This window comes from Loxodonta africana, chromosome 3 (genome assembly GCF_030014295.1).
Source record: "Loxodonta africana isolate mLoxAfr1 chromosome 3, mLoxAfr1.hap2, whole genome shotgun sequence".
NCBI classification, from domain to species: domain Eukaryota; kingdom Metazoa; phylum Chordata; class Mammalia; order Proboscidea; family Elephantidae; genus Loxodonta; species Loxodonta africana.
Window position 1 is genome coordinate 86663509 of NC_087344.1, and position 26532 is coordinate 86690040.

The 26532-nt window shown below is 40.8% G+C and overlaps 1 protein-coding gene across 2 annotated transcripts in view; it reads right to left on the minus strand.

Moving 5' to 3' along the window:
- AGBL4 (AGBL carboxypeptidase 4) overlaps window positions 1-26532 on the minus strand; it is a 1457453-nt gene that overhangs the window by 576010 nt on the left and 854911 nt on the right. For both annotated transcript variants that reach the window (XM_023549621.2, XM_010591301.3), the window contains exon 4: window positions 14682-14898. In XM_023549621.2, coding sequence (XP_023405389.1) covers window positions 14682-14898 — 217 coding nt within the window. The remainder of the gene's footprint in view (window positions 1-14681; window positions 14899-26532) is intronic.

The following is a 26532-nucleotide window of genomic DNA, read 5'->3' on the forward strand; positions in this document are numbered from 1 at the left end:
TTATGTTACTGAGGTTAGTAGCAAAATCAAGCCCAGAAATTGATATGAAAATGCCAATCTAGGATGAAGTCTCTGGTGACATGTCTGGTTCTCTAACCTTGGTCTCAGGTATTGTCCTGTTAAACATTTTTATCCTTGACTTAATATTTTAAAAGGATATGCTTTAAATATTCTAAAAGAAGTCACTAATACTGAAGATAAGATAATCCAAGGGTCGAAATGGTCACAACAAGCTAGAAGAATCTACAACAAAGGGTTAGAAAACTGAAACTTAACAGGTATAAGGGCTCACAATTATACATTTAAGATCTAATACAGGCTAATGCAAAACTATGAGTTGGACGGCAACAGGTTTGGTTGGTTTTATAGGCTAATGTGGTATTCTGGATTGGATCTTGGAATGGAAAAACAACATTAGTGGAAAAACTGGTGAAATATGAATAAAGTCTGGAGTTTAGTTAATAGTAATGCACCAATGTTATAGTTCTGATAAACTCACCATGGTAGATAATATGTTAACACTGGAGGAAATTAGGTAAAGGTGTAAGGGAATTCTCTAAGCTAACTTCTCAACTTTTTTACAAATCTAAAATCATTCCAAAATAGTTTATTTAAAGGATATCAGAGTAATAAAAATGGTTTTATTTAAAGAAGAACAGAAATTCACTACAGGGTTAGGAGGCCAGCCTGGCTGCCAAAAAGCTAATGCAAATTTTGGCTGCATTTCCAGAGAGCTAGCATCCAGAGCAGAAGAGGTGAGAGTCTCATTCTGCTGCAGGATGCTTGGATTACCTGTAGACTTTTACATTAAGTTTGACATTTTAAGAGGAAAATTAGCAGTCTAGATCATGTCCAGATAAGAACAACAAAGAATATAAGAAGTTTAAAAACCATGGAATATGAAGAAATGTAGAAGGACCTAGGTGGGGGGAATGAATTAGCTTGGAGAAGAGAAGATGCATGAGGTAGGCATGGTCACAGTCTTGATATCTTTGCAGGCCTGTCCAGGGCTAAAGGATGAGGAACATGTAAGGTGGGCCCAGAGTGGAGCAAGAGTCAAAGAGAGGAAGTTGCAGGGAGGTAGCTCTTTTGGAGGATTACAGGGTTTTCTTGTCATTGAGATGAGGCCCAGGCTGCCTCAAGGGGTGTGTGAGCAGAGGCTGAAAGTCACATTTCTGGAATGTTAAGAGAAGATGCTCATCTATATAGCTTAGGGCCTTGCCTATTAGAGATGCTTAATATATTTGTTAAATTTGAAATATGACCTCTGCGGTCCCTGCCAACTTTGGAGATTCTGTGAAGTGTTAAGATCAGAAAGACCACCTTCTCTAGGTTTTTCTGTGACATTCTCATTGCTGTACATTATATCTTAGTGGTAAAATTTTCCTCCTGATATTCTTGGCTAACAAGTATCTCTGCCTGTGAAAAGGAAAGTAGGCTGGATATACAGGTAGGCATTCACTGGACTTCTAGTCAGGAAGGGCAGCTGCCAATAGCAGGGGCATCCTAGATGTAAGGGTTAAGTGCCACAACGATCATGTTCCCTCCTGCCTGGTTCCTCACTGACCTCAGGATAGAGTTCAAATTCTTCAGCTTGGTGTTCAAGGCCTTCACGACCTGGCCTCTACCTACCTCTCCTGTGTCCCCTGTTGCCACCCCTCCTGTTCTCCTTAGGCCGACTCGGTACTCCCGACATATGGAACCACTTACAATTGCCAGGACATGCCATAGCGTCTCAGTCTTTGTACACACATTTGGAGACTCAGAGTAAGATGCCTCCTTCCTGAAGGCTTCATTCCCTCCATTGTGCCCCTTCTCTGCCTAATACCTCTATTATACAAGGTCTCTTATCGTCACTGACATTAGTTTTTATGTATGTATCACTTACTGCATTGTGTACTTCTCAGGGGCAGGGTGTGTTCTGTATTAATCTCTGTCTCCAGAACCCAACACAGGGGCTGACAGGCAGAAAGTGCTCACCAGATATTTGTAGTATTAAAGGATGGCTTTTCAAGAATTCAGTAAGTGATTGGATACATAAATAGAATATTTCCCTATCCAGGGAGACAGAATAACGGAGTAGTTTAGAGCCCCCAATCTTTGGAGTCAGCGAAGGTTTTACTTCACATCCTAGTGGCAAATTATTTAATCTTATTAAACCTAGGCTTTTAATGGTGCAAATTGGAGAAGATAATGTTTATTAGCTCAGAGTTTAAATGCTACAGTTATGGATTGAATTGTGTCCCCCCAAAAGATATGCTGAAGTCCTAACCCCTGTACCTGTGTATGACCCTGTTGGGGAACAGTGTTTTTCTTGTGTTGTGTTAATGAGTTGATGCTGGAGTAGGGTGAGTCCTAAACCTAATCCCTTCTGAGTGGTGTCTTATAAAAAGCAAAAACAAAGAGAGATACACATACGGGGGGAGACGCCATGTGAGGATACATCTAGAACGCCAAGTAATACCCAGGGCTACCAACAAGCAATGGCCCTCCCCTAGAGCTGATGATCTGATTTGGACTTCTAGCCTCCAAAACTTTGAGACAATATATTTCTGTTCTTTAAAGCCACCCACTTTGTGAAAATTTGTTATGGTAGCCCTAGGAAGCTAACTATACCTTCTAAGTGAAGCCTTCTCTCAAACTCTTTATCCTCTTTCCCTGTTTTAATTTCTTCAATATTTTCTGTCTTCTTCTGCTAGAATGTAAGCCCATGAGTGCCTGGACTTTTGCCTCTTTTCACTGCTATATCCCCAGAGCCTAGAAAGTGGTGGTCACGTGGTAGGCATTCAATAAGCGTTGTTAGCTGCTGTCGAATCGACCTCTGACTGATGGCGACCCCAAGCACAATGGAACAAAACACGGCCCAGTCCTGAGCCATCCCCATGATCAGTTGCGGACTGGATCATTGTGATCCACAGGGTTTTCACTGGTTGATTTTTGGAAGTAGATTGCCAGATCTTTCTTCCTAGTCCATCTTTGTCTGTTAGCTCCACTGAAACCTATTCAACATCACAGCAACACACAAGCCACCACTGACAGGCAGGTGTTGGCTGCACTTCATGTGCATAGGCTGGGAATCAAACCCTCCCACATGAAGGTGAGAAGTCTACCACTGAACTACCAATGATCTCTCAGTAACAGTACTAGTCATACAGTAGCCATACTGTGAGGATTAAGTGACATAACATATACAACGGTCATAATATTAGTCTGGCACATTCTAAGCGCTCAATAACTATTAAGAGTCCCTCGGTGGTGCAAATAGTTAAGTGTTTGACTACTAGCTGAAAGGTTGGCAGTTCAAATCCATCCAGAGGTACCTCAGAAGGCAAAACTGGCTGATTTGTTTCTGAAAAGCCACAGCTTTAAAAATCCTATGAAGCAGTCCTACTCAGCACACATGGAGTCACGATGGGTCAGAAGCAACTTGATGGCAACTAACAATAACATGAACTATAACTACTGGCTATTATTTAAAACAAAAGGCAGATCAAGAGGCAACATTTCAAACCGGCTGATGTGTGATTCAGACAGAAACATACAATCTAGACCTCAGGGACATTTGAGCCATAATTTTATGCTGGAGGTAGAAAGGATGCTTAAAATCATCTGGTCCAACTTTCTGAGGCCCGTAGGGGGAGTGCTTTTCCAAGGACATAGAGCTAGCCAGTGGCACAGCCTAGACAATATTTCTCTCATGTAAATTATTATCCAGTGAGTCCCTAAAATGCACTATTGGACTATTTTCTTTGTTAGACAATTCCTTTGGGTGAGTATGCCTAAGTATAGAAATAGATCTCTCCATCTAATTTTTTAATACATATACTCATAAATACACACAGAACTATGTGTCCATTTAATTGGACCAATGACACATGCAAATAATACCATAGTTTATGGTGTCTGACAGCATAAGGGCTACATGATTTAAACAACTGTTTGTCATTTAAAATCCTCTTCTGATTATGTCTAAATCAGAAGACTGTATACCCTACTCCAAAATGCTAACATAAAGGTGGACAAAATAGACACAAACAAACATTTCAGTACCCTGTACCAAAGGCATACAAGAATCAGGTGATAGTTATGCTTTAAAAAACTGCTGAACTTCAAGGTAATGAGAGTGGAAATTTGTGGTACTCCAGCTTGGGAGGCAAGGTTCTGTTAGGGAAGGGCAAGTTGCAAAGATTGGAGGCTTCTCTGCCATGCTTGAAGGGACTCACTGGATTTGGAGAGGTAGATAACGCCTGTACTCAGCAGCATTGTCTGCAGAAGTGGTCATCACAGAGGTGGGTGAATGAGGATGGCCAAAGACTCTGCTAGCCTGTGGTTGCAAGGTTGGAACAAGCATATTCCTGGCTGATACTAGGTATACCAAACCAAACCAAGCCCACTGCCATTAAGTCAATTCTGACTCATAGCGACCCTACAGGACAGAGTAGAACTACCGCATAGAGTTTCCAAGGAGAGACTAGTGGATTCAAACTGTTGGCCTTTTTGGTTAGCAGACAAGCTCTTAGCCACTGCACCATAAAGACTGTGAGACTAGGTATAGGCACAGCAACGGCCAGAGGAGGACTAAGACAGCCACACACTCCTGACCAAACACTGCATAGGAAACACAAAAGAGAAAGTATAATCCAGGGCAGATTTGAAAATGGCCTGAACTTTGAATGTGCTTCCCTATCTACACAGAGATCCATCTCCAGAGAATGGAAGACTTATTGGTTCAGGACACTTGAGTATAACCTCAGCCCAATCGTAGCTGACCACTAACATACACAGACACAGGGTTGCTCCCCCTGGAAATCCAGTCTTAAAAATAGAAAAAAAAAATTAAACTAAGTAGAGACATCAGAGAAAGATGTCAGAACGTTTTAATGGGTAAAGGATAGTCTTTTTAACAAATGGTGCTGGAACAATCAGATATCCATATGCAAAAAAAAAAAAAAAACTTAGACTCTTACCTCATATCATACATAAAAATTAACTCAAAATGGATCACAGACTAAGCTAAAAGTATAAATTTTAGAAGAGAACATAGGAGAAAATATTTGTGTCCTTTAGTTGGGCAAAGAGTTCTTAGGACACGAAAAGCATGATACATAAAAGAAAAAGATGATAGATTAGACTTCAAAATTTAAAACTTTTGCTTTTTAAAAGACACTGCTAAGAGAATGAGAGAAAAGTCATAAATTGGGGACAATATTTGCAAGCATATATCTAATAAAGTACTTGCATCCAGAATACATAAAGAACTCTCAAAATCCAATAATAAGAAAATAAATAACCTTATTAAACAAAACAGGAAGAAGATTTGAGCTGAAACATCATCAAAGAATCTACGTGAACGGCAAATAAGTACATGATAAGGTGCTCAACATAACTAGTCATAGGGAAAGAATAATTAAAACTACAAATGAGCTATCACTACACACACACTAAAATGGCTACAATAAAAAAGAAAGACAATACCAAGTGTTGACAAGCATGTACATAAACTGTAATCCTCCTACATTGCCCATAAGAATGTAAAATGGTATTACTATTTTGGAACACAATTTGGTAGTTTAAAAAAAAAAAGATGAACATAAACTAATCATATGTTCCAACAATCCACTCCTAGAAGTCTACTCAAGAGAAATGAAATCACGAGTATACTCAAAGACATGTACATGGAGGTTCATAGCAGCATTATTAATAACAGCCTCAAACCAGAAACAATACAAATTTTCCTCAACTGGTGAATGGATAAAAAATATGTGCTATATCCTTCCAAAGGAATACTATGCAGCAATACAAATGAATGAACTGCTGACACATGCTACAGCATGGATGAACCTCAAGAATTACGGAGAAGAGGCCAGATGCAAAAAACTACACAGTGTATCATTCCATTTATATGAAATGTCGAGAAATGGCAAATTTATAGAGTCAGAAAGCAGATAAACAGTTAATAAATAGTTACCTGGGGCTGGGAGGAAGACCCTCAATGAGGTGGACTGACACAGTGGCCGCACCAATGGGCTCAAGCATAACAACGATTGTGAGGATCGTGCAGGACTGGGCAGTATTTCATTCTGTTGTACAAAGGGTCACCCTGAGTTGAAACGGACTTGACAACACCTAACAACAACAACAACAAGGCTGGGAGTGGAGTGGAGATTAACAAGGGTGATTTTGGGAATGATAGAAATGTTCTAAAAATGGATTGCTTTACTATAAATTTACTAAAAATCACAGAATTGTAGCATTACACTGGGTAAATTCTATGGTATCTAAATTATACATCACTAAATTTGTTAAAACAATAAGAAATATAAAGATCATTCCCATGGTATCTTTATATTAAATGTCAGATTATGGTTTTGATGCATATACAGATGGGTTTTGTTCGGTGTTGTTAGCAGGGGCCACTGGTGGGTAATAAAGTAAAATGCCATTTTGGATTACGTAATTGTTGTTGTTGATTCCAACTCACAGCGATCCTATGTACAACAGAACAAAACATTGCCTGGTCCTGCACCATTCTCACAATCATTGCTATTTTTGAGCCACTTGGTGCACCCACTGTATCAGTCCATCTTGCTGAGGGTGTTCCTCTTTCTCAACTACCCTCTGCTTTACCAAGCATGATGTCCTTTTCCAGCACTGGTTCCTTCTGAAACATGTTCAAAGTACATGAGACAAGTCTCATTGCCCTTGCTTCTAAGGAGCATTCTGGCTGTACTTCTTCCAAGACAGATTTGTTTATTCTTCTGGAGTCCATGGTAGATTCAATATTCCTTGCCAAGACCATAATCCAAAGGCTTCCTTATTCATTGTCCAGCTTTAGTACGCATATGAGGCGACTGGAAATACCATAGGTTGGGTCAAGCTCACCTTAGTCCCCAAGGTGACATCTTTGCTTTTTAACACTTTTGCAGGAGATTTGCCTAGTGTAATACATTGTTTGATTTCTTGACCACTGCTTCCATGGGTGTTGATTGTGGATTCAAGTAAAATGAAATCCTTGACAACTTCAATATTTTCTCCGTTTATCATGACGGTGTTTACTGGTCCAGTTGTAAGAATTTTTGTTTTATGTTGAGTTGCAATCCACACTGCAGGCTGTAGTCTTTGATCTTCATCAGTAAGTGTTTCCAGTCCTCTTCACTTTCAGCAAGCAAGGTTGTGTCATCTGCATAGCACAGTCTGTTAATGAGTCTTTCTCCAATCTTAATGCCCTGCTCTTCTTCATATAGTTCAGCTTCTTGGGGTATTTGCTAAGCATACTTATTGAACAAGTATAATGAAAGAATACTACCCTGACACTCACTGTTCCTGACTTTAAACCATGTAGTATTCCCTCGTTCTGTACATATGACTGCCTCTTGGTCTGTGTGCAGGTTCCACATGAGCACAATTAAGCGTTCTGGAATACCCATTCTTCACAATGTTATCCATAATTTGTTATGATCCATACAGTCAAATACCTTTGCATAGTCAATGAATCACATGTAAATAGCTTTCTGGTATCTTTGCTTTCAGCCAAGATCCATCTGACATCAGCAATTACATCCCTCATTCCACGTCCTCTTCTGAATCTGGCTTGAATTTCTGGCAGTTCCCTGTACTGCTTCAATTACTTTTGAATAATCTTCAGCAAAATTTACTTGTGTGTGATGTTAATGATACTGTTTGATAATTTTCATATTCTGTTGCATCACTTTTCAATTACTTTTGAATAATCTTCAGCAAAATTTACTTGTGTGTGATGTTAATGATACTGTTTGATAATTTTCATATTCTGTTGCATCACTTTTCTTTGGAATGGGCACAAATACAGATCTCTTCCAGTCATTCGGCCAGGTGGTGTGTGTGCAGTCATTCGGCCAGGTAGCTGTCTTCTAAATTTCTTGGCATAGACGAGTGAGCACCTCTGCACTGCATCCGTTCTTTAAAATATCTCAATTGGTATTCTGTCAATTCCTGGAGCCTTATTTTTTGCCAGTGGCTTCAGCACAGCTTGGACTTCTTCCTTCAGTACAATTGGTTCTTGATCATACACTACCTCCTGAAGTGGTTGAACGTTGATCAGTTCTTTTTGGTACAGTGACTGTGTATCCCTTCCATCTTCTTTTGATGCTTCCTGTGTTGTTCAATATTTTCCTCTTAAATTAGAAGTAGAATTAGAAGAAACTACGCCCATGGTGATTAATAGTTCTAGCACTAGAAATTCAAAATCTTGCCTCCTGCTTGCTCTCCCTAAGATCTGGATGTTGGCATGTTTAGCCTTCCCACTTGTAATTATCCTCCCTACAAATTGGAATAAGGATTAACTAATTATAGTGGTGTCTTCAAACACGAGCCATATCAAACGCCCTGGTAACCAAGAATTGTCCTGTCTGTGAGACTATGCCTTGAAAAATGCCTTGAAGTCTCTGGTATCTGTTTCAAGGACTAGAATAAGGGATAGAGCCAACTCACAGTGCTCCCCCTAAGCTAGCAGAAGTACATCCTGCACTACCATTAAACTGACTTTCTTAAGATGCTGCTGTGGATAAGGTGATCCCTTTCTCAAAATTTACTGTGGTCTCCAACAGGCTCAATGTAGGAAGCAGCAGTGGGTTAATCGAAATGCTGGGGCATGGTGTTAGAAGCTGTGAGTCTCAATCCTGACCTTGACACTAACAGTCATGTGGCCTTAGCTAAGGAGCTTATTTATTTAGGTGAAAGTTTACAGAGCAAATTAGTTTCTCATTAAACAATACACATATTGTTTTGTGACATTAGTTGCCAACTCCATGACATGTCAACACTCTCCCCTTCTTGACCTTGGGTTCCCCATTTCCATTCATCCAGCTTTCCTGACCCCTCCTGCCTTTTTGTCCTTGCCGCTGGCCTGGTGTGCCTATTTAGTCATGTATACATGGTTGAACTATGTGTGTGTGTTACTGTTTGTTTTACAAGCCTGTCTAATCTTTCACTGAAGGGTGAACCTCAGAAGTGACTTCAGCACTGAGTTCAAAGGATGTCCAGAGGCTATACTCTCGGGGTTTCTCCAGTCTGTGTTAGACCAGTAAGTCTTGCCTTTTTTTGGTGAGTTTTAATTTTGCTCTACATTTTTCTCCAGCTCTGTCTTGAACTCTCTACTGTGACTCCTGTCAGAGCAGTTGGTGGGTGGCAGCCAGGCACCATCTAGTTGTGCTAGACTCATTCTGGTGGAGGCTGTGGTAGCTGTGGTCCATTAGTCCTTTGGACTAATCTTTCCCTTGTGTGTTTGGTTTTCTTCATTCTCTCTTGCTCCAGATGGGGTGGGACCACTAGACATATCTTAGATGGCCACTCACAAGCTTTTAAGAGCCTAGACACTACTCACCAAAGTAGGATGTAGAACACTTTCTTTATAGACTGCTTAATGTCAATCGAGCTAGATGTCCCCTGAGACCATGGTCTCCAGCCCTCAGCCTGTAATTCGGTCCCTCAGCGTGTCTGGATGTGTCTATGAAGCTTCGATGACTTTGTCTTGGACAAGTTGTGTTGACTTCCCCAGTATTATACTGTCTAACCCTTCCCCAAAGTTATCACTTATTTATTGTCTAGTTAGTGTTTTTCCCTCCCCAACCTTCTCCTCCCTTGTAACCATCAAAGTTTGTTTCTTTCTGTGTGAAAACCTTTTCATGAATTTTTGTAATAGTGGGTTCACACAGTATTTGTCCTGTTGTGATTGACTTATTTCACTCAGCGTAATGTCTTCCAGATTCATTCATGTTGTGAGATGTTTTGCAGATTCATTGTTCTTAATTGTTGTGTAGTATTCCATTGTGTGTATCTACCATAGTTTGTTTATCCATTTATCTGTTGATGAGCACTTAGGTTGTTTCCATCTTTTTGCTATTGTGAACAATGCTGCAATGAACATAGGTGTGCATATGTATTCATGTGACGGCTCTTATTTCTCTAGGATATATTCCCAGGAGTGAGACTTCCAGATTGTATGGTATTTCTATGTCTAGCTTTATGAGGAAGTGCTTTACCAGTTTTCTATACAGGTTGTGCCTACTACTACTACCCAGTGCCATAGAGTCGATTCCGACTCATAGCAACCCTATAGGACAGAATAGAACTGACCCATAGAGTTTCCAAGGAGCGCCTGGCAGATTCGAACTGCCAACCCTTTGGTTAGCAGCCGTAGCACTTAACCACTACGCCACCAGATTGTACCATTTCACAATCCCATCAGCAGCGCATAAGAGCTCCAATCTCCCCACAGCCTGTACAACATTTGCTATTTTTCTGCTGTTTTGATTAGTGCCAGTAATGCCAGGGTGAGATGGTATCTCATTGTAGTTTTGATTTGAGGAATTTTTTTTTTTAGTCTTAGATTACTTATTACCCAATCTGGGATAATCCTGCTGACTCCATAAAACTGTTGTGAAGAATATGCAAGATAGCATATATAACATGGTGACTCAGTGTCTGCGGAATTTGAATAAAGAATATACCAAAAATTCCTGGATATATGACAACCAAGGCTTTCCATAATTTGACCCCAATCTCCCTGTCTATCCTAACCTTTCAGTACCCCACAACATGAGTTTCTTAGTCTAATCAAACCAGGCTTCTAACCAGCTATCACCATACAAGGGCTCAGGCTATTCCTGCTTTCTGAGCTACCTTCTCCCCGGCTCCATCTATGATAATCCTATGCATCTTTCAAAACTAAAATTTAAAGCCCACCTCCTCCATGGTATTTTTTCTCACCAATAACTCTTTAAACAACTCACGGGATCCTTAATTACACACTTTAAAAAATATTGTAGCCATTTGGACATGTCCTATTTCCTCTGGTATAGAAGACATTTCTGGAAGTCCACAAAAACTTGTGTTACCTACTTATATATCCCCACAGCGCCTCTCACAGGGTCTGAAGTTGGTCAAGGTCTCAAATTATTTTTTTTCCCTAACTGAGGAATTCCTCCAAGAATAATCTGAAAATCTTCAAACCCAGTTGGCTCAGTTTCTAGATGAAGAAATTGTCCCCAGAAAGGTGAAATAGTTTTCAAGGTCACGGAATTATTTTGGTGTCAGAGCTAGAAGCAGAATTCAGGCTTCCTGTGGCAGAGATTAAGTGTCCATTCTCCTCTTCATCCATAACTATAGAACTCTAATTTTTAACTGGAAACAGTTACCCAGAATAAAGGCTTCATTTTCCATCATTTCCATAGTTAAGGGTGGACATGAGTTCTAGTAAATGGGATGCAAGTGAAAGTGCCACATAACTGCTGCTTCTCCTTTCTTCCCTATGTCCTTCATCCCGCTGCCTGGAACATGGACGTGATGGTAGAATTTCATATTCGATCATGAGATTCAAGGCCACACCTTAGGGATGAGCAGAAAGCTGAAGAATTCCAGGAGGCTTTTAAGGAGGAAAGGCACAATATCATCTGTAGATTGCCTAATTCTAGACTGTTACCTTTCTAGGAAAAAGCTCTGGTGATGCAGTGGTTAAAGCACTTGGCTGCGAACCAAAAGGTTGCCAGTTTGAATCTACCAGCTGCTTTGCAGGAAAAATATGTGGCAGTCTGTTTCTGTAAAGATTAACCAAACCAAAAACCAAACCCACTGCCGTCAATTCTGACTCATAGTGACCATATAGGACAGAGTAGAACTGCCCTATAGGGTTTCCAAGGAGCAGCTGGTGCATTTGAACTGCCAACTTTTTGGTTAGCAGCTGATCTCTTAACCACTGCTCCAACAGGAAACTCTATGGGGCAGTTCTACTTTGTTCTACAGGGTTGCTATGAGTCAGAATCGACTTGACAGCAGTGGGTTTGGTTTTGGTTTGGTAGACGTTTATTTTCCAGCCGTCCCTGAATGATGTAGATGGTTAAGTGCTCAACTTAACTCTACCGAGCAGTTCTACTCTGCACATTCGGGGTCGCACTGAGTTGGAATTGACTCGATGGTAACTAACAACAACAGACTTGTACACTGGAAAGAAATAAGCTTCTACCTCGCTTAAGTTGTTAGTTATTTTAGGTATCTGTTATTGGCAACCTTACTTATCTTATTACCCCTCCTATCAGCTTCTGGTGCTCTCTGCTCTTCACACTGCCTCCAGACATACATTTTAATTAATTTCATTCCTTCAATCATTCACTAAATAAACATTCAGTACAAATCTGTATTCTTTTTGGCATAAATCTAGGAGGAAGCTGGCATGGACACAAAAACGAAACACACAGATCCTGCCCTTAAAAGTCACAAGTATTGAATGGACTTCTCATTTTCTTAAACCATATTATGTCATATATATGGCAAACATCTGTGTCAGAATTTCTCTGACATCTCAAATAATCTCACTGTCCCCAGTAATATATTGTTGTTCAGAACATGTGTCTTTGATATTTTCTATTTGCCCCTCTATATCCACTCTCCACCCTTCTCCACCCCTTTCTTGGCTCTGGGAGGCAGATCTGTATGAATTACATCCTTGTCCTATGGCTTCCAGTTAGGTTGGCCAATAGGACACCTAGCAGGAGATCAAAGGGAAGCAAGAGAATGAGATCTGTGTATTTATATCCTCAGCTTCTTCCCTGTGGGGTCATCTCAAACTGTGTTCCTCAACTTAAGGTCACTATTCCTTTCAAGGGGCCCGCGACATGACTCCCTGCTACTGCGTTCTGGTAACAACTCCCTCCTTCACATCCTTTGAGCTGTTACTAGCCCTAGGGAATTACGCTATACTTGTGGCTTTCCTACACACTGCCCACACCTTGTAAATAGCCCATTTATTAAACCTTCTTCAAATTATCTTAATTTGAGTCTGCCATCTGTTTCCTGCTAGCGTGCTGACTGATACACCATGTGTCCCAATTTTTAGATCAAAATGTATACGTACCAGATACACACAGCACCTCCCAGGAGCACTGTTGGGAAGAGGGTTAGGGTAGAAGGAAGATTTTAACAAAATCTTAGAGCCTAGAGAATCTCAGACTATAAGAACATCATCACCACCACTAGCTTCTGAGACCAGATTCGGCTCTCGAGTGTCTGAGTCAGACCCAAGCCATCTTTATTTCTCTTTGGGTATCCCAGGCCAGACCAAATGTCTTTTAAATAGTTCAGCTGTGAAACTTTTATTTAGAAGTGGGGTCCTCTTCTAAGTTGAACTCAGAGTTCAACTTAGAGTTGGCAGAGTAGGCAGAGTCCATTTCTCCATCATCACATACCACATTCCCAAGTACAGTATCTTCTGCCAATTCTGTCAGTATCCTCACTTGGGACATTTAAAGACTGCTTAATACGCCCATTTTAGAGGCACAATCCACACTTCCTGAAGAGTGGTAAGAATCCACACTTCTTATCACCTGATTATTCTTTACTAGCAACCAAAATATTGCTAGAAACAAAGAGAAAAACTTATGATACGTTGCACTCAGTGTGAAGTACAACTTCATATTCCTGGTTTGGGTGGGGGCGGGGGGAAGGAAAAGAAAGAAGGAAGGTGTAGCAGGCAAAATAATGCCCTCCTACTTTTTTTACCCCAAAGATGTCCATGTCTTATCCCTGAAACCTATGAATATATTATCTTACATGACAAAGGGAACACTGTAGATGTGATTAAGTTAAGGAATTTGTGATAGGGGAGATTATCCTGGATTATCTGGGTGATTATCCAACATAATCCCAAGGGTACTTTGAAGTACCATATTTTTTGGCAAATAACATGCCCACACAAATAATATGTCCACACATATTATGTGCATAGCATGCCTAGGAAAATAAGGCACAAGGGGGTTGCATAGTTGGCCAAAAAGGTACAATGTGCACATTATTTGTGTAAAAATACAACAAAGAGGGAGGTGGGAGAGTCAGTGTCAGTGTGATGCTGCATGAAAAAGACTTGACCAACTATTACTGACTTTGAAGATGGAAGGGAACCACCAGCCATAGATTACAGACAGCCTGTAGAAGCTGGAAAAGGGAAGGGAATGGATTGTCTCCTAGAGCCTCCAGAAAGAATGCAGCCATGCTAACACCTTGATTTTAGCCCATTGAGACTGATTCCACACTTTTGACCTCCAGAACTGTAGATGATAAATCTGTGTTGTTTCAAGCCACCAAGTTTGTAGTAATTTTTTTGTATCAGCAACAGGAAACTAATACAAGTGAAGACTGGATTTTCCAGACCCAGAGAACTAAACCTTGGGCAGTGAAGAGGAACTGGGAACTGATGGATGGCACAGAGACAGAACAGACTGAGGTTATAACAGACTACGTATCACTTGCAAACTTTACCACAGGCAAGTTGGATTCACTAAGAAACAAATGTTTTCTTCATCTCAGAGGCTCACACTCATAAAATGCTTTCATGCCTTTGATAACACCCAGTAGAAGTTTCTTCTTTTCTCTAAGAATTTTTGGGATTCACCAGAACTTCTGTATTTTATTAGAGTTTTATCAGCTTCATTCAGAAGGACAATCATCTGTCTCATATATTATCCTGTAACTTCCTGGTGCCCATTACAGCAACGAATGACAAAACAAAAATAATTCTTTAAAGTCCCAGAGCATATAGTCTATAAAACATCAACATTCATCATTTGTACTCTATAGAAAAAAACCCCATTGCTAAGACACTACCCCAAGGCTGCCTGATGCTGAATGAAATCCCCATCCGGCGCAGGCCTTACCACGCTCTGGCCCAGCTGCTCGCGAAAGAAGTAATCCATGTTTCTCTTCTGCAGGCTGTCAAGGTAATGCTGGAAACGAGTGTATGTGTACGGGTAGCAGTAAGCAAACTGGTAAATGTCATCTTCTCGATCAAAACAAAATGCAAAGGACATCACATAATTCTTCCTATGGTCTGGACAGCGGTAGTAGTAAACATTTTTAGGTGGCAGCCTTTGCCTGAAAGATACAAAGAAATTTGGCATATCATACAATCATTAAAGCTTTAAAAGGTAATACATAGAATAAATGCCCAGGAGAAAAACTATAACATTAAGAATTCTGAATGGTGGAGAGAGAGAAGGAAGGCAGCACATGCCTTCAACTTCTAGCCCAACCCTTTATCGACTTTTTAGAAAATGCAAAGTTAAAGATGTACAAGTTTTTTTTCTTCTTTTCTTTTTTATAGTGCTTTTGGTGAAAGTTTACAGCTCAAGTTTATTTCTCATACAAAAATTTATGCACATATCGTCTTGTGACATTAGTTGCAATCCCCACAATGTGACAGCATACTGCCCCTTTTCACCCCGGGGGGTTCCCTGTGTCCATTTGACCAGTCACTCTCCCTTCCTGCCTTCTCATCCTGCGTTTGAACAGGAGCTGCCTATTTGGTCTCGTGCGTCTGACTGAACTAAGAAGCACATTCCTCAAGTGTATTATTTTTTGTTTTATATTTAAAAAAAAAAAAAAAAAAACACCAAACCCATTGCTGTCGAGTCAATTCCGACTTGTAGTGACCCTATAAGACAGAGCAGAACTGCCCCATGGAGTTTCCAAGAGTGCCTGTTGGATTCAGGTACCAACCATTTGGTTAGGAGCCAAAGCATTTTCCCACTACACCACCACAGCTTCCTTTTGTTTTATGGTCCTGTCTAATCTTTGTCTGAAGAGTGGGCTTCAGGAATGGTTTCAGTTCCTGAATGTTCGAGGACCACAGTTTCAGGGGTTTCTCCAGTCTCTGCCAGGCCATTAAGTCTGGTTTTTTACATGAATTTGAGTTCTGTTCTACATTTTTCTCCTGCTTTGTCCGGGGCTCTGCTGTGTTCCCTGTCAGGGCGGTCATTGGTGATAGCCAGGCACCATATAGTTCTTCCGGTAAGATGTACAAGTTTTATTTATTCAGTCAGCCACTTTTTCTGGCTACCTATTATATGTGTCCAGGCATCAAGCTAGACTCTCAATATAAAGTGGTAAATAAGATAGGTAGTATCTCTCTTCTGTATTCTAGTAGGGGAGCAATCCGTACAAAATAAAAAATAGACATTATAGTTATGGACACTAAAAAGGTGCCTTGAGGGGAAATAAAGAATGTGCTGTTTTAGAGACATAAATAGGGGAGGTCTGCTTTTTTCCAGAAAAGTCAGGTTTCTTTATTATAAGACTAATTCAGAACTTTAAATGATCTAATATGCATTATGAATATATCTCCAAATTATTATTATTATTTTTCTACAGAGAACTCCATGAGACTAATTTTCCACAGAATAATTTTGGGAACTATTCCTTTAAAATATTCTGTATGAGCAATCTTGCTAAGTCAGCATGCTCATTCTCCAGAAAGGAACACTGAGACACACACATAAGAAAAGGAAGAATGTTCTAGTTGTAGTTTTTATCACTTCTTTACATTAACCCACCAGGCTCAGTGCACCCTGACATGTTTTACCATATCCAAACTCTTCATGCCATTTCCCTGCAGGGAATACCTATCATTTCTGTCTTTTCAAACCCCATTAATCCCACAAAACCCATTTCAATCTCTGCCTTTTCCATGATGCTTTATTTACAATTCCAGGCCAGTTTAGATTACACATTTTGTACTAATTCTTGGTTTTTAATTGACAACTTCATGAATCTTATCCATCAGGCTCAATTTGGAAGTTACTTAAGGACAATGATGTTTTAGGGGAGGGGGGCATTGGCACAGTGAGTAGAGAATGAAAGGCTCACCTGTAGTGGCTCGGCACTCTAAGGTGCCAAGGTGCACAGAGGCAGATGGGGGTAGGTATGAGAATGAGAGTATGTGATATGAGGTCTAAGAAAGCAATATGGTACTGGCTTCAGATATAGCAATCTACAGAAAATTGTTAAGAGATCAAATAGCTTTATAACATGACAGGATTTGTTGCAAAATCTTGTTCTACCTTGGTGTCTTTCTGAGGCCAAATGAGAAAGGCCAGGCTTCCGCCGTGGCCAGGTTGCTAGACGAAGCTGTGGGCATCTGGTGGAAGCGCAGTAGTTACATGGTACTGATGCTTTACTTGTGCAAAGCAAAAGATGTGGACACCAAATGGTCAGCACAAGACGGCTCCTGTGATGTCCCATCGTAGTGGGTTCTATTGCATGCCTAAAACCCTGGATGTTATAAATCCCACCCAAATATTAAGTGGTATGCAGAGAGGGAAAGAGGATGACAAAAAGGAAAGAAGAAAAAGTAGAATGCGGATTGAGGGAGAAATGGGGCAAAAGAGGAAGGAAGGAATGGAAGGAGAGTACCTAGTATAGAGTTCATTCAGTATCTGATTTAATCCTCATAGTAATTGTCAAGGTAGGTATTGTTTCTCTATAGGAGCTGTGGTTTTGGAGGTTTATAAAAGTTAAGGAGCTGACCCAGGATCCCAGGCTAGATAATGGCAGAGCTGTGACTCAGATTTTTTTGTCTGATTCCAAGTCTGCTACCTTTATCATTCCTCCACAGTTTCTTCACACTCCAGATGGGAGTGTGTGCAAAGGCCAGTTGGCAAAGGAAAATGTAAAATGGTGGAACTATAAGGAATTCATCATGGTTGAAGCATAAAGAGTGAGAAGGGGATTGGTAAGAAATGTATCTGGAAAGGAAGGCAGCAGCCAGTTTAGAAAGAAACTGCATAAACCACGTTAACAAATTAAGACACTACTCTGAAAATCAAAGAGAACCTTTGAAGGTTGTTAAGAAGTGAAATACCATGGTTGTGTCAATCCAAGAGGTAGATAAGAGCGTCAGAAGAAGGACAGGGTAGTAGTTTCACAGATGTAGAGAGCAGGACAGATTTGATTACATTAGCAAAAATAGTGGCTAAAGTAATAGACCATGGAGTCTAAGATGGGTAAGAACCTAAAAGTGCTGAGGAAGAGGACTGGATGGTAGAGATACCCAGCATAAGCCACAAAGAACAAGGTTTTTTTTTTACATAAAAGTTAGTGGTAAGAACACCAAAGACACAAGGAAAATATGAGCCCAAGAGAAAGAAAGGGCCACATACACCAGAGATTCCACCAGCCTGAGACCGGAAGAACTAGATGGTGCTGGCTACCACCGACGACTGCCCTGACTGGGAACACTACAGAGAATCCCTGATGGAGCAGGAGAAAAGTGGGATGCAGACCTCAAATTCTAGTAAAAAGACTAGACTTAATGGTCTGACTGGTACTAGAGGGACCCCAGAAGTCATGGCCCTAGACTGTTAGCCCAAAATAAAACCATTCCCAAAGCCAACTCTTCAAAGATTAGACTGGAGTATAAGACATAAAATGATACTGGTGAGGAGTGCGCTTCTTAGCTCAAGTAGGCACATGAGACTACGTGGGCAGTTGTCTGGAGGCTAGATGAGAAGGCAAAGGAGGACAGGAGCTGGTTGAATGGACACAGGAAATACAGGGTAGAGAGGAGGAGTGTGCTGTCACATTGTAGGGAGAGCACCTAGGGTCACATAACAACCTGTTTAAGTTTTTATATGAGAAACTGACAATTGTAAACTTTCACTTGAAGCTACAATTTAAAAAAAAGTCAGTGGCAGTACCAAGGGATGTCTGGGGGTGAACTTAGGCCCACTAATAGATGCTATTAGCCTCCTACTCCTAAAGAAAGAGCCCTGGTGTCGCAATGGTTAAAGTGCTTGGCTGCTAACAGAAAGGTCAGTGATTGAACCCAACCCAGCAGCTCCGCAGGTGAAAAAAAACCTGGAGATCTTCTCCCCCAAAGATTTACAGCCTAGGAAATCATGTGCGGAAGTTTTCCTCTGCTCTGTAGGGTTGCTGTGAGTCAGAATCAACTTGAGGGCACACAACAACAACAACTCCTAAAGCCACATGGAATAAACATATAAGTAACAACAGTCTTCTTGTAATGCAAACACAGCTTTAAGACAAATTCTCTAGGCACTCCTCCTTCCAGCCAGATTGCCACGGAAAACCTTGTTATATTGAAATTCTGGCACTACCAGTGATGAAGTACAGGAATAACAGCCTGGAAGTGTCATGAGCAGTGAGGCGGAAAGTTGGCCCCTCTTGATCTTTCTGTACACAGGGTATAGGAAAACGAGCAGTTCTTGAGATGTCAGTGGGAGAAACAGTGTCTCCCAGGAGAGTCAGGCTTTAGTTCTTTGTTTTATTCAACAAATATTTGTTAAGTAACATGTACCAAGCATAGTTTGGTTAAGACAAGTGGTACAGAAAGAGACAGACTAAGAGACTGAAGATCCAAAAGAGATTATTAACCATGGAACTGAGTTTGAAACGAAAAACAGAAGGTGGACAGCTTTGGAGAGGTAACAGAGCAATATGCAGCCAAGGTTAGAGAGAGAGGAGAAGAATATCGCAGAGATGAGGGTATAGAGGAAAGATGGAGTTCTATATGTGTGATGCGATTGAAGAGGCAGGAATATGAGACTGGTAGAAAAAGCTAGGATCAGGGTTCCAGTTTTGGGGATAATGCCAGTGAACGTGGTCTTGAGGACTTCAGCCGATGGTCTGAGATAGGCCTTCCAGGCCCTGACTCAGAGGTCTAAGTCTCCTGGAACCCAGAGTGAGCATGTCTTCTTCACACACAGGTGATTCCTATAGTCTTAAGGCCTTTTAGGCTTGACACCGATGTTTTTAACTCTTCATTTACTCATGTATTCCACCAGGGTGCATGCTTTAAATTCAATCACCCCAGTTTTCTGCTCTTCTAGCCAAGTTCAGCATCCTGACTCCGAGAGCCTGCCTCTCCACCAGATTTGATTAAGTACTATCAGGAGAATTCATCTAATGCCTGCAGCTGTCCCACCTCCTCTCCTGGGTGGGCTGGGAGCCTAACCTGATTAGCAGACACAGTGAAGGTAATGGGCCCTGAGGTAATCATTCAGGGAAGCTGAGATGCTGCTCAGGGATTGGATTTTCCAGACTGCTGAGAATTCGAACAGAAATCCATTTGAGAAAGGTTCAGCAGGCTAAATTCATGAAAGTACCACAAAGAATGAAGGCAAAAGGGGCTAGTACTAAGGAGGAGAAATGTCTTAATTGGAATTCAGTTCATTCTTTTCCCTTTTGTTTTGCTTATTATGCTCTAACTATGTCTTAAGCATCAATAAGTGTTTTACATGAATTGTAATTTAATCCTCATAATAACCCAATGAGCTAGGGGTTATTAACATCCACTTTACACAGAGAAGAACACTGAAGCTCAGAGAGGTTAAAAAAAAAAAAAAACTTCCCTTAGGTCACAACCTGTATTGGACCCAGGCTAGCGTGATGCCAAAGTCTGTGCTCATAAGCCCTATTGTGTCTTGCCAACCTCCTTTGTCCCTTTGTCACCCAACTTATATCCTTACCTTCTGCTTCCCAAAAATCTTTCAAAAGCTCAGGTCTCACCAGTACTCTCCTGCCTCCTGCTAAAAACCCTTCAAATGCCTCCCCATCCTCACATTTCAATGTGGCCACAGGCTCCCCACGGTCTGCCTACTTTTCCAGCATCATCACCTGCCACTCCCTCCTTGAACTCTATGCATTATTCGTACTCACAGCTCCCTAAACACAATTTTGTGCTATACCTCCTTGTCTTTGTACTTGCTATTTCCTTCGCCTGGACTGCCTCCCCTTCCATCCTGCCTACTTGATGAACTCCTAATCATAGATGTGGCATACGGTAGAATGTCAACAAAAGTTTAAATTTTTTAAAAATGGAAGGTTAATGAACAAAAGAATGTATAAACAAATGCCCATTCTTTAACATACCTCCTAGCTGAAGCCTTCTCTGACTATTCAGTCTTCATTAATTTTTTTCTACATTGACATATGATATAAAAAAATAATTTTATCACCAAGTTTGTCTCTTAACAATGAACGACAAAAGTGAAAGGAATGAATCCTTCTTCAAAAAGTAAGTAGGTTTCTTGAAGGCAGGAATCAAGTCACCTCTTTCCTACTAGTGACGGCACAAAGAAAACAATACTTGCTTATTAAAAAGCAAAAAAAAGAATGAAAAAGAAGATTCACACCAGAAGGTCAATCAGAGGCAGGTTTTAGCTCAGTATAAAGTAGGGACTCTAGCACTCAGCTGAAGGTAAATCAGAGAGGTCTGTGCTATAGGAGGAGTACAAGCATGGGAAGCTTTAAGGGATGCCATAAAGAAGTTCCTGTACTTGGTGTTTGGTTAGACAAGGCAAACTTTCAATCCCATCTAACACAGATAGTCTGAAATATCAGTGGAAACAACATAACAATAATGATGATCATTATTACAATACTGATAAAATCCAGTTGCCTTTGAGTTGACTCCATTTTATGGCAATCCCATGTGGGTCAGAATTGAACTATATCCCATAGGGTTTCCAATGGCTGATTTTTTAGAAATAGATCACCAGGACTTTTTTTCTGAGGCACCTCTGGGGGGACTCAAATTTCCAATCTTTTAGCAACCAAGAGTGTTAACTGTTTGCACAATCCAGGGACTCCATAATACTAATAGCAAATGTATATATAGCATTGACCATGTGCCAAGCCGTTCTAAGCACTTTATAATGTATGAACTCCTTTCAAAGGAGCCCTGGTGGCAAAGTGGTTAAACACTCAGCTGCTAACCAAAAGGCTGGCAGTTTGAATCCACCAAGCAACTCTGCAGGAGAAAGATGTGGCAGTTGGCTTCCACAAAAATTATGGCCATGGAAACCCTATGGAGCAGTTCTACTCTGTCCTATAGGGTCACTATGAGTCAGAATTGACTCGATGGCAATGGATTTTTTAACTCCACAACAATCCTCTAATGTTTAATCTTCAGAATAATCCTATTATCCTATTATCCAATTATTCCTATTATCCTAAAGATATGAAAGTGAAGATAGGGTCAAGAGCCCTTTTTAAGAGAAGCGGGTTGTCCATAACTCCCCAGAGAACTCCAGAAAGGAAACAGCCCAACACCTGATCCTGCCAGAGACCCAGGAAGATCCCAGGCTCTGGGGTGTGTACTCTCAAAACTCAGAGTCTAAAGCGTGATCTCACTCTTGAAACAACCACTGTACTGGGTTCATTCTGATGACTGAGGAGGACATCAACATGTGTAAGGGAGGCCTGCAACTCACATCCTCAGATTCAGTTATGTGTGTACATGTGGGTGAGCGAGCACACACACACACACACACACAACACACACACACACACAACACACACACACATATGCACGTACATACTCAACACATTCACAATCATACCATATATACCTCCTATTAGAGTCTCTATCTCATTGTATCAATTTGAACATGTGCTTTTCTTCACCATTAGACTGAGCTCTCCTTGAGGCCAGGGACCATATATTGTTTATCTCTGGTTCCACAGAACCTATATAGAGCTTTGCATAGAGAAAGTGCTAAAAATGCTTATGGATTGAACAAATATACTTGTGAGTGAACTTCAATGAACTTATCAAATTAGAGTAAACCATTTCAGCCACATCAATATATGTATATTGTGCTCGCTCCATATGAAACTTGGAGTCATGTTATAAATACATTAACCCACTGCCATCGTTCTCAAAACTCTCCACACCTGTTTAACTGCTATTCTTTCTGCATATAATTGCTCTTCCCATATTTTCTACATAGTGCATCCCTACGTAGAAATGTAAAGCCCAGCTCAAATGGCATTGCCTCTTTAAAGTCTTTGTCAGCAAATCTAGGATGAACTAATTGCTCCATATACCAATTGCAGATGCTGCTGTGTGCCTGATTCATCTGTGAATCTACAGCTTGCCCTGAAGAGAAGCTCAGTACATGTTTGTTGAACAAGTGAGTGAATTTATGACATAATAAGTTAATGAATGGTTCCCCTCCCATTATTATCCTCTCTGCCTTTTCCCCAAATCCTTCAGCCAAATTTCCAACACATCATTTTGGAGGTCACCAGAGATCAAAGGAAGAGGAGAAACCCAAAATCTAATGGAGTATATCCACCAACTGTCTGTCAGTTTGTCATACTGTGGTGACTTGTGTATTGCTATGATGCTGGAGTTATTTCAAATACTAGCAGGGTCACTCATGGTGAACAGGTTTTAGCAGGGATTCCAGGGTAAGACAGACTAGGAAGAAAGACCTGGTGATCTCCTTCTGAAAATTAGCCAATGAAAACTCTATGGATCACAGAATACTATCTGAGACTTCAACTCGCTTACTTTGTATGCATCATCAAGAGGAACTGATCACGGGAGAAGTACATAATGTTTGATAAAGTGGAGGGACAGCAAAGATGAGGGAAATCATCCATGAGATGGATTCACATGATGGCTGTAACAGTGGACTCAAACATACCAATGATCATGAAGATGGTGCAGGACTGGGCAACACTCTGTTCTGTTCTATGTGGGGTCACCATGAGTTAGAGCCGATTCTATGGCAACTAACAACAACAACAGAGTACATATGGCTCTGAAAACAGCATTCCCTAGCCCTCCTTGGGAGCCCTGAAGGAGAGAAGCCCTGATTTCCTCTCCAATCAAGCAGAAAATATAGATGTGGAGAAATGGGTTACAACCCCAGGCTCTTTCTTGACAGTGGACAGAAACTTTTTTTTTTCAAATTAGAAAGAGAGAAAACAAAGAATCAGTCTTTCTGAAAGTCCTAAAGGAAGTATGAAAAACAAGGGTATCCCAGGGCCACTCAGAAATCCTCAAAGAAAAGTAACATATTAAGTACCTACTGTCTACCAGTAGTGTTACACGTGTACTGTGCACTATTGTCTGAATGCTAAACACGTATTCTTCCTATGACACCAAGGTTGTGCGAACTGGAATTCATCCAACAATTTGAGTTGCAGAAATAGCATTCCGCTTCCCCTACTTCATCAACTCAGGGGTGGGAAGCAACCTGCTTTCCAGTTTCCCAGGCATATCTGAAAAACTGAAGTGAGATTTCATTCCTCTTCCCTTCACGAGGGCATCTGAACCTTGGTTTGTCATCCATGCCAACACATAGTCTCTAGTCCACATTTGGCTGTAAGAACCCAGCTTATCACCTGGCTTGAGCCAATTTTCCCCTCCTTTTCCTCTCTGGTGTCTGGCACAGCCAGGTGCCTGGCATAGACGTCCACATTATAAATTCACCCTCCCTAGACAAACAGGACCTGTTCCTAATTCTAATCCTACCTTCCCCCAAATAATTATAATAGTGCTTCTGTCACCAGCACATCTATTCTTATCTCTCTCCGCACTTTGTCACAGCTAATCTCTTGGTGAGTCACAGGGAGGGGGAGAAAGAGAGAGTGAGGGAGTGCTCAGAAACAGGCAACACATTTTTACACCCCGGTGTCTAATCAGATTACCATCTTATCAGGGGCTGATGGGCACTACGGGTGGGAGGAGAGAGACAGTGCTACATATTGCCAGCTGAGTTTTTGGTAACAAAAAAACACTGCTCGATTCTTGAATTAACCTTTTTTGTCCTACACACTCTTGTTTATTTTTCAGAGTTTATTTTATATGTAGGTTTTTTTTTTTTTTTTTTTTTTTTTAACTGTGCCTTCTGGAGAAGGACACCCACACACTGTGGCAGCAGCTGCTTCTATTAATTCCAAGCCATTAAAAAATTTAAAATTAAACCCAATTACTTTGGCTGGTTTGGAGCCGAGGAATAGCTCTGACTGATTATTCCCCCTGGTCATGGACAGCAACAATGTTCCTACCTACAGTAGCTGCTGGCAGAATGCTAATGCAGCCAGAGACTCCAGGGACAGGCTTCCTGTACAAGGAGAGGCTCTAAGTCACATAGTCTCTCTTCTCCAATCCAGATTCCTGAGAGGCAGCAATAACAGGACAATGGACAAGGAGCCAGAGACCCTTCTGCTCCCTGTGCCTCTGTGTACATTGTGGTTACTAAAAAGTGTTCTGTATCCTCACAGGGTTGTCATGAAACTCTTATGTAAGAATGATCGTGTTTTCAAAACTGTCATTTGCTGGAATAAAAAAAAAAAAAAAAAGGAATAGGGGATGATATATGAGGCAGTAGCAGAATGCTGGGTGCTTTGGGATGGGGTGGCGGCCTACAGCTGCAACGTTTCAAGTTTGCACTGAAGTTTCGTATCCAAGTTACTTTGTTGCTGCGTCATGAGTGGAATAACAATATCTGCACAATTTTGAAGTCACTAGACTGGAACACCTTGCACAGAGCCAAGTATATAACAGACAATAAATACTTTGAATAAATGAATAAGTAAGTCAGAGTTAGGTTTTGAATGAACGAAACAAAAAAAACCATTGCCATTGAGTCAATTTCAACTCATAGTGACCCTATAAAACAAAGTAGAACTGCCCCATATGGCTCCCAAGTAGCAGCTGGTGGCTGGTGAATTTGAACTACCACCTTTTGGTTAGCCGCTGAGCTCCTAATCACTATGCCACCAGGGCTACAGAATGAACAGAGCTGTGTTCAATTCTGCTCTATGTGCCTTTTAGATATGTAGTCATTGTTCAGTAGAAAGAATGCAGGCTTGGGTGCTAATCCACCTCCATTATTAGTCATGTAGCCTTGGCTTAGGTTTCCACTTTTATAATGTGGAAATAATATCTAGCTCATGGATTTGTTGTGAAGACTAGAGATTGGCGTCAAACATACAGTAGGTGCTCAGTGAACGGGAACTGTGATTATTATCCTGCCCTGCATGATGGATATAGTTGGAACCACACTATCGCTTGGATCAGAGCAATGAATCCCAAGTTTGCACCAAGTATGTTTAGGGCATGAAATGGGCAGGTCAGGTCAAGGTAGTGACCGTTGTAAAAATGACAAGGGATGGGGAAGTGAAGCAGCCTGAGAGGACTCCGACATTCCAAGTCTATATTATCCAGATGTCCTGGTTTACCTGGGATAGTCCTGACTTTAACTGTTATCTCAGCGCTTTGTCTGAAATAAACTTTGCCCCCATTTTTTTTTTTTTGTTGGGAGTTTTTTGATTACCCTTTCAATCTCTTTTTTTGTTATGGGTCTATTTAGTTGTTCTACTTCTGATGGTGTTAGTTTAGGTAGGTAGTGTTTTTCCAGGAATTCATCCATTTCTTCTAGGTTTGCAAATTTGTTAGAGTACAATTTTTCATAATAATCTGATATGATTCTTTTAATTTCAGTTGGGTCTGTTGTGATGTGGCCCATCTCGTTTCTTATTCGGGTTATTTGTTTCCTTTCCTGTATTTCTTTAGTCAGTCTGGCCAACGGTTTATCAATTTTGTTAATTTTTTCAAAGAACCAGCTTTTGGCTTTGTTAATTCTTTCAATTGTTTTTCTGTTCTCTAATTCATTTAGTTCAGCTCTAATTTTTATTATTTGTTTTGTTCTGGTGCCTGATGGATTCTTTTGTTGCTCACTTTCTATTTGTTCAAGTTGTAGGGACAGTTCTCTGATTTTGGCTCTTTCTTCTTTTTGTATGTGTGCATTTATCGATATAAATTGGCCTCTGAGCACTGCTTTTGCTGTGTCCCAGAGGTTTTGATAGGAAGTGTTTTCATTCTCGTTGCATTCTATGAATTTCCTTATTCCCTCCTTAATGTCTTCTATAACCCAGTCTTTTTTGAGCAGGGTATTGTTCAGTTTCCAAGTA